Raw genomic sequence first — 8,685 nt, 5'->3', positions numbered from 1 at the left:
TAAGAAGTGAAGAATTGCTAAAACATGAGATGCTGCAGCTTTTTAATTAGACCCGCTCTTGGAGCCACTCTAATTAAAGCGCCCCCGCCAACATGTGTAAAAGAGCCCAGAGGTACTAAATTCAACACACATTAGGAAAAGCACATTAATGCACATGTAGATGCACCCACTGACTGTTATATTCTAGTTCCACAAAGGGCTGACCAGGTAGCTTAGTTAATAGGATGTCTGGGGGAAGGGAGGGCTGACTCTTTACTTCCTAAAGCAGGGACAGGCACAGCAGAATTTTCTTTTGCAAGATTTGTGATGATAAATACACAACCCAGTAACAGTGTTCTTACTTTTGCCTTCTAAACTACAGTATGTATAATGACTGGGGAACTTCTTTGAAGGTAGATTTTTGTTGTTCTTTGATTTTTGTCAAGCGATCCTTTTTCAAAGGATGAATTTGTATGAGTTAATACATGCTTTCTTGAAGGCAATGTGAATATATAGTTTACCCTTCAGGTCAACTCCTATTTTATTTCTCTCATCCATCCAGTGTTCACCACAGAAAATACCAGAGCATTATTCATAGGCACAGCTCTCGTGTGATCCACTATTTACTGAAGAGCTGGATGCTTGCAGTTGTAGATGAAACTGGCCCATTGTGCTATAGACAAATGGTATGATAAGCCCAGGGAGTCTGTGTAGCAGGTTCAGGGTGAATAGCTCACAGTAACCTTTCATTGCAGCCCAAGAATCACAGTCTTCATTTCCCCTGGCAAATCTGCCCCACGGGGCACTGCATAAATCATAGAACAATTGCCCAAACAAACACATAACAGTACAAGGTTAATGTTCATTCCATGGTCTTCTCCCAAAGCTTCAGAGTGCTTTGCTCCAGACTCCTGCTTTCAGCCTCCTAGCTTTCCCTGTCTCTCTCCACTTCCTCTTCCTGGGAGCCTTTTATTTCCTGTGAGCCTGCTAATTATCTCCTTATCAGCTGGCCCATCTATATAGGCACACTTGCAACCTCCCACAGCCAACCTATTATCTCTTTATCAACTAGTCCAGCTCCTTAGGTAAGCTTGCAACCTGCTACAGTCTGTCTGAAAACTAAAATTTGGTCTAAGAGGCAAAATCTGAAACTAAAAGTACAGATGAGTAAGTATGCCTTCAAAGGCTGAATGAAGCATGGACTGCAAGGTGAGAAATTGATATTGTACACTTGAAATAGGGACAAGTGGTCACGCTAGTGATGGATGTGTCAGAAGAAACTCCATACTCTTTCCGTCTGTGGAAAATATGGAGCTACTGAGAGACCAGATGGTCTGTGGCTTTTCAACAAATCGCTCTGTATATGACATTAAAAGATTTTTCAGGTCACTCAAACACCAACTGTATCTGTTTTGCTGTGAAGAAGTCAGATATTGCAAATAAATGTTAGTGATGAATAGAAACCGAGAGAGCCCTTTGCCTAAAGTACAGAGTTTAAATATCCCAAGCACTGAAGGGCACTTGTACACATGATGGTTGTCACAATGTGCACGTGACAAAAATATCATTTGTGTGGCTTAATGGCATCGCACATTACATGTGGGCCAGTTTTGGGGTTTTTAGATGGGTTTGCATCATTGAAAACTAAATTACATCCAGATATAGTGTAGTTTAGTTTGCAACGATGTGTTGCAGCTGTCAGCTTACCCTCTGGCCATGGGAGAGGCAGGCAGGCTCTGAAGGAAAAAATGGATCGGGCCCCTCGCTACGTCTGCTTTCAGCAGGTACCTGCTGAAGACAGAAGTGGCGAGGGGCCCAATCTTTTTATTTTTTTTTTTTCTATGGAGCCTGCTTGCCTCTCCCATGGCCAGGGGGTGACCCTCCTGCTGTGATGGCAGCACCCCTCGGGATCACCAAGATGGGCTGCTAGTGGGCCACGTGCTGCCCCAGCCCACAGGCAGCACCCAACCCAATCCAACTGTTCCCTGAGCCCACCCACTGGAAGCCCGACATGTGCTGCTCCCTGGGCAGGCTTGGGGAACAGTTGGATTGGGCTGGGTGCTGCCTCTGAGCTGGGGCATCGCCACCTGAAAAGGAAGGAGTGGGCCCCGTACAGCTCAGGGGCTGCTCAGCCCACTGGTAGCTTGCCCTCTGGCTGTGGCCAGGCTCCAGCTCTGACAAAAAAAAAAAAAATGGATTAGGCCCCTCACTGAAACTTGATGGCAAAATTGAAATGGTGGATTTCAATTTAGGGAGCATAGACTAAAACCCAGAGGACTAAACCCCCATCATGTGTACAAACATCCAAAGTGCTCAGAACCATAGATTTAACTTAGACCCATTTATATGTAGAATCTTTGTAATGTAAAAGAGTATAGGGTTTCTGCGGTACACAAGCCTCACAGCCTTCTATTCCTACTTTTCTTGATTTGGACTTTAAAACTAGACACCATTTTATTATCATGTTTGCTGCACAACAATTGGGATTTATTATTTCTGAAGTCAACATATTCTGTGGATTCTTTTTTGAAACATGTCAAAATGTGTCTGTTTGGAGGTTTTAGGTCTTAACTATCTGGCATTTTAGAAACCATGAAAACAAAATTAAACGTTTACTTTTCAATGTTGTAACCATGTAAAAGACTTGCCAAATATCCCTACTGTTCAGCCGTAGCCTCTAAGATTAGATTTCGAAAATGGGTGGTTTCCTGAGCAAAAATATACTTACAGGATCTCCTTTGTCTCCCTTCTCACATTTGCAGGTCTTCTGCTCACACTGAAAGGAATAGAAACATTTCAAAAAATCGTTAGCTTTATCATTTCAAGCAGCAATTTTAAATCAATATTGCTGTCTAGAAGTGTGCTAGCTAAAGTATAAAAAATAATGATCTTATAAAATTTAGTTTACATATAACAGGATATTTTTCCATATAGCCTAATTTCTATTGAAGCAACTGTTTCAATTTTAAACTTTTGTTTTATACATACTGGATTACAAGCCTTTTTGAAGAATTTTTTTCTCTCAATAGTTAAATCTAGTACACAGTACAAAAATTACAAGTAAAAGGCATACAGTGCTGTGAAAAGTTACCTTAGGGAGCATAGAATAAAACCCTGAGGACTAAACCCCCATCATGTATACAAACATCCAAAGTGCTCAGAACCATAGATTTAGGTTAGACCCATTTATATATAGAATCTTTGTAATGTGAAGAAGGAGTATAGGGTTTCTGCGGTACACAAGCCTCACAGCTGTCTCTTCCTACTTTTCAAATTTGAAAAGTTACCCCTCTGTTTTGAATATTAATTGTGAACTAAACAGGTTGCCATATTTCAATGAGACAACCCAAACATTTATACCAGGGGTACCAGCCTCAGTTCCTTTAGAAAAACGAGATTCTCAGATTGTACAGTAAATATCACTCACTAGCAATCAGTGCTGGAGAATTTAGTGAGAAGGGCTGAAAGAAACTGTGGCCCTAGATGAACATTTAGTACAGATTTTGACAGCCTCGTTTATACTTATACTCTTATGCCTCAAGTGAATGTACTCCAGGAGTAAGTATTCGTGTGAATAAAAGTGGAAGAATCTGGGCCAGCATAAATATCAATAAGTATGTGTTTTTGACACAGTCTGATATTACTGAAGACTCTTCTGTCTTATGAAGAAAAGTTTTATTATTACTAATGCATTTGTTTTCAGTATCAGTAGCAAAATAAATGGCACAGCTATTGTGCTACTAAAGCATGTCACAAGGATACACTGATAGCAGTCCAACTTACCTGCTCATTAAACAGGAAACTCTGGAAGGGGAAGAGGAAAAAAAGTGTTAGTTTGATGCTCATTTCATTTACCAGTTTTCTAATTTAACCAAGTTGTTTCATATAGCTTTTCCAATAGAGATAGTAAATTAACAGACTAATTTGAATTCTTATTCAATTCCTATACTGGTAAGTACTTAATAGGATTATGCATTTGAGAAAGGACTACCCAATCTGAGTAAGGTCTGTGCAGCTTAATCTCTTATGAACTGAATACAAATTATGGGTGAGACAGATATATAGAAGTATCAAATGGGAAGAACCAAGGTCAAGAGAGAATGGGGAAAGAGCTCTCTACTCCTCAATGTTGGTGATTGGTTCTATCCTGGACACATGAGAAACAATGACCATCTCGCCATTTAGTTCCCTGAAAACACATCCTGAAACAGCTGAACTACAGTGTTCAACTCTGCAGGTCATTGTAGAGAGGCTGTGGAAGGGAATCCCACATCTTTGCTACACATATGAAGCATAGAGCCATATTCCACAGAAACTCTTTTCACTAAAGCTGGAGGAAACTGGTGAGGTCTCAGTGGATAGACAAATATGCTAATCCACTGATCAAAATCAGGAGTTATCTAGTTGTCTCCATGTAACAGCACTTCAGATACACTGTACATTTGACAATAGAATTTGTCCTACCACATACACTTGAATCACATGGTTTATTTGTTTGTTTTACCAAACCAGTGAAAAATCCCTTGTGTTCTTTGGTTTTAGTAGTCGTGCATTTGTACCAATGTAGTTCAGCACCAATCCCAAAGCCCTATTTCCTAATGGGCTATGAAAGTCTCAGATCATTTCACTTAAATTGCCTTAAATCATGAAGATACTTTAATTTGTTCACCTGCACCCTCTTGTGTAAGAGAATAGGGCATGTGGACTGGGTAGAAGATATATGGAACTTTCAGCAACCTATACTGATTTCTATTAAAATGTAGAACAAAATGGGTATAATGTAGAACCAGGCAGAGGGCTACTAGAGAGAGTATGTAAGATCCAGCGTAAATCTTTAATGAAGATAGCTTTTGTCTTTATTAATCTTCAGACTAAAAGTCAAAATGCACATAATTAAACCTAAGATCTTGGTTCATTGAAAAATGTATGATGAAATCATGAAAATATATCAGTTAGTAGAGAGAAAATCTTTATTCCATATAACTCTAAGAGGAATTTGACTCTCTATCTTTTGATTTAAATATGTGATAGAGTGGATGAGATTTACAAATATTTGATGTATAATTATATATGACTTCCTAGATGCAAAGATATGACATGTGGAAAGACATAAACTAGTAACAGTCATACGAATGCCCCTGACCAATTCTGAGAGGTTTGCTTAATTATATAACACATACAGATTTTATTACCTGCTGTTGTGATTCAGGGGTAGATTCCTTTCCCACTATGCTGGAGACGTGCATTCAATTCCTGACCTTTGAGGCACTGAATATCTGGATTCAGTCTGGCCTTTGGATTCTGTCTCAATGGTCTAAAGTGGGGATGGAAGGTCCGGGGAGCACCCACTCCTCCATAATCCTGCCTGGCCATATGCCTCAGAGGTCCTGGTGACCTCTCACATATACACCATGATCCAGAAGGATCAATGGTTGCCTACTACTCTTTGTTGTTACACATCTCAGAACTAGCACCTATTTCCTGTTTCAAAACTTTTCAGTCTAGTTGTGACAGATTTTAGAGTGAGTTAGTGAAATGTAAAAATTAAGAAAACAATACTTGCTTTCATTATTTTCTGAATATCTAATTTCTACTATTAACAATCTTTTTATGTTAATTTTCTTAGTCCTTTATTTATAGAGTCATAACCCACAAGAAAACACCTTCAGTAATTTTGAAGGAAGTTATGTGCTAGAATACCCAAACCTTTTTATGGCCCATATTGAAGTTTGTTGTAGTGGGCCACTGGGATGTGCCTATGGGTAGTAGAGGGGTGTTAATGAGGGACTAACCTGACCTGAAGAGGACTCAGGCTGGAGCTAGATAAGCCCAGAGCTTGCATGGGTCAAGTAGTCAGTCTCCCCCAGCAACCACGAAGTGAGAAACTCCTGGTTGCAGGGCTCCTGAAAGGACCTGGATGCCTCAGGTCAACTCTGCAGGCCTGGGAAGTTCCCTGGGCTGAGAGAGACTGGGTTTATAGGCAAGTGGCCTTCATTTATGTTAAACCCCTAGAGGGTTTGAGGTATCTGCCAGAGGGCTGAGATGCTTCTTGTTTATTTGAGTTACACTGGTAGTGTAGTCTTGAGCCCTGCTACAAGACTACACTTTTTGTAAAGTTTTGGAAAGTTTACAGCTCTAGATTAGGGCCCTAGGCTCCCTATACAGTGCCAGGGGAGGTTTAAAATTCAAACTGATGGAAGGCAGCATTCTGAATAGCCTGCCAAAATTAACAAATAGAAGTACTGAGGACAGGGTTGTGTCTTAGACTTTATTCCTCAAAGAAAATTAGTCTAAGTTTGGTCTGAAAGGTGACCTTTCCTCTACATGGAATTCTCAGCCCTGAAGTGTCTCCTAGAATTAATGTTGAAGGAAGTTCAGACGTTTCTTGCATAAAACATGTAATGATTGAACATCATAGGCAGTGTGAGGGCTCACTGCTTAGGAGTCTCCTTTACCTGCAGTAGGAAGACTCCTCTCCATCACCTGCTGCTAGATTAGCTATCTATCTGGAACCGTCCCTGAATTCAGCCCTCCAACAAACTTACCTAAATGCACTTAAGAATTTTTAAGTCATTAGGCAAATCAACCCAGGCACATTCAAGCTATGCTTACCTAAGTTCATAGAAATCCACCCAGGATTCCATGTGGCCCAACTGCTCTATATTGCCATTGCTACCAGATACCCACCTGCTCCCCACTCCCTGGGGCCACAAGAAATGTGAGAGAGTCTGGACACAAAGTTTGACAGAAGCAAGCTCCTTTACCTTAGAAGGCTACAGCCTTCAAATCAGTCCTAGAAACCAGCTCCTAATATACATGTTCCAGCTCTTACTAACATTTTTTACTGAATTCCCTTCCTGTCTTCTCTCCCTTATGCATAGGTGACATATAGAGGGGCCAGAGGGGGGGCGCATGCCCCCCCTGAGATTGGCCCTCACCAGCCGGGCAGTGGGGGGCAACTGCTGGTGCCCTCCTGAGATTGTGGGGACCCCTAGAGAAGTGCCGGTGGCACTTCTGGGTTTGCCGCTGGCACTTCTGCCCCCCCCTCTCCCCCAGTTGGCAATTGGCCACTGATGCCCCCCAGTATCAGGAGGCACCAGTTGCCCATGTCCTTACCCACTGGAGAAACCCAGTCCCAAGGCACCTGATAGGTGTTCTATGTGGTAATTTACCCTCCTCACTTAGACTCACTTGCAGCAGAATCACCTAGTCATTCCCACTTGACTAGCTGGCTATCACTGTCATTGATACCTATTAGTCTATATCACTTGGGAAGCAGGAAGCCATGCAGGGAAGCAACAGCAGTCTACTCAATGTTGACAGTCCCTGAGCCCTTGACCATGACCAAATTTTTCCCCATGTCTGACAGTTGGCCATGACAAAATGGAAAAACAGACTGTGCTGATACCAATGGCCTCCTTGCACCTTATTAGTGCACTCACCTTGGATATGGGAGACATGGGTTAAAATCCCTCCTTTCCTTAGTTAGATTCAAATCCAGATCTCTCATTTTCCATGTGTATGCTTTAACTCAGGAGTGGGCAAAGTCTGGTTTGTGGGCTAGATTGGACCTGCAGCAAACCCCATTTCCCACCAGCCCCTGCAGTGGCAGCTTCTTCTGGCTGCTGCTGCTGGACCCGACCCATCTGCTCTGCACCCACTGCCAGGGGTGGGACCCATGTGGGCAGGGCACATGGCTGGATACTGGGGTGGGGCCATAACTGGGAGTGATACAGGTTGACGGGGCCAGGGACACCCGAGATCTTGTCATGGTGACAGCAGAGGGTCAGAGCTAGGGCACAGCCATGATCTGCTGCCTGTAAGCCCCTGCCACAAGTGCAGTTAGGGGCTTGCAGGGAGCAGACTGGCTTTCTGACCTTGTACTGCCACTACCAGAAGATCCCAGGTCTCCCCAGCTCCAGAGCAGCTCCCCATTCAGCCATGTGTTCTGCCTGCATGGATCTCTGCTGGTCTCCACAAAGACTCTGGGAGAGCGGGGCCCTAACAGTGCAGGGCCAGGGCTAGGGCCAAGGCAGAGACGCAGTTCTGTGGCCCCACGCTGTCATAGCCCCACCACTCCTGGGGTCTCCATGGTGATGGCTGGAAGCCATGCAGGGAAGGGCTGCTGGGAAATGGAGTCCGGCCCTCAGCTGGAGCCACCATTTTGCCACCCCTTTCTCTAACTGCTAGCTATTTAGGATTATCCTGGAGTGGGCTTTTTCTCAGTCTCCCAGTTCCCCAGACTACCCAATATCCCTCAATAATTAGTGGAGTCTCTTTGCACATGGGAGACCTGGTTTCAAATCCAATCAGGTAGAAGAGGGATTTGAATCTAAGTCATTCATATCCTTGAGTGCTCTAAACCTGGACTGGAGGGTACATTTTATGTGGGGTTAGGCATTCTTAGATTGGGCCGAACAGGTGCTATCCACTAAAATAGGTGCCAAGAAGTTTGGTGTTGTTGGGACTTAAGAGAGTCCATGTGTGGTCAATGGCAAAAATTAGGTCCCTCTAGCATTAGGCAGGTGTGTTGAGGATCTAAGATTTGTATTTAGGTACTTAAAAGTTGTAGTTGGGCACTAAGTTTTCCTTGTGAAAACTTAGAAAAAATGGCAGTACATTTAATTTATCTGGTAGCTTAATATGTTTCTATAGCAGCAATAACAATAACAATCTGCCACTGATAGAAAGAATAAGAAATCCTGC

General features: G+C 42.8%; 1 protein-coding gene across 1 annotated transcript in view; it reads right to left on the bottom strand.

Annotated features, from left to right (window-relative positions):
• Positions 1–8,685, bottom strand: part of COL28A1 (collagen type XXVIII alpha 1 chain) — a 169,318-nt gene that overhangs the window by 156,641 nt on the left and 3,992 nt on the right. The window contains exons 4-5 of the mRNA XM_006036981.3: positions 3,763–3,783; positions 2,708–2,755 (exon numbers count right to left, since the gene is read on the bottom strand). Coding sequence (XP_006037043.1) covers positions 2,708–2,755; positions 3,763–3,783 — 69 coding nt within the window. The remainder of the gene's footprint in view (positions 1–2,707; positions 2,756–3,762; positions 3,784–8,685) is intronic.

The sequence above is a fragment of the Alligator sinensis genome, unplaced genomic scaffold (genome assembly GCF_000455745.1).
Source record: "Alligator sinensis unplaced genomic scaffold, ASM45574v1 scaffold196_2, whole genome shotgun sequence".
NCBI classification, from domain to species: Eukaryota; Metazoa; Chordata; order Crocodylia; family Alligatoridae; genus Alligator; species Alligator sinensis.
This window is presented reverse-complemented; position numbering and strand designations above follow the sequence as displayed.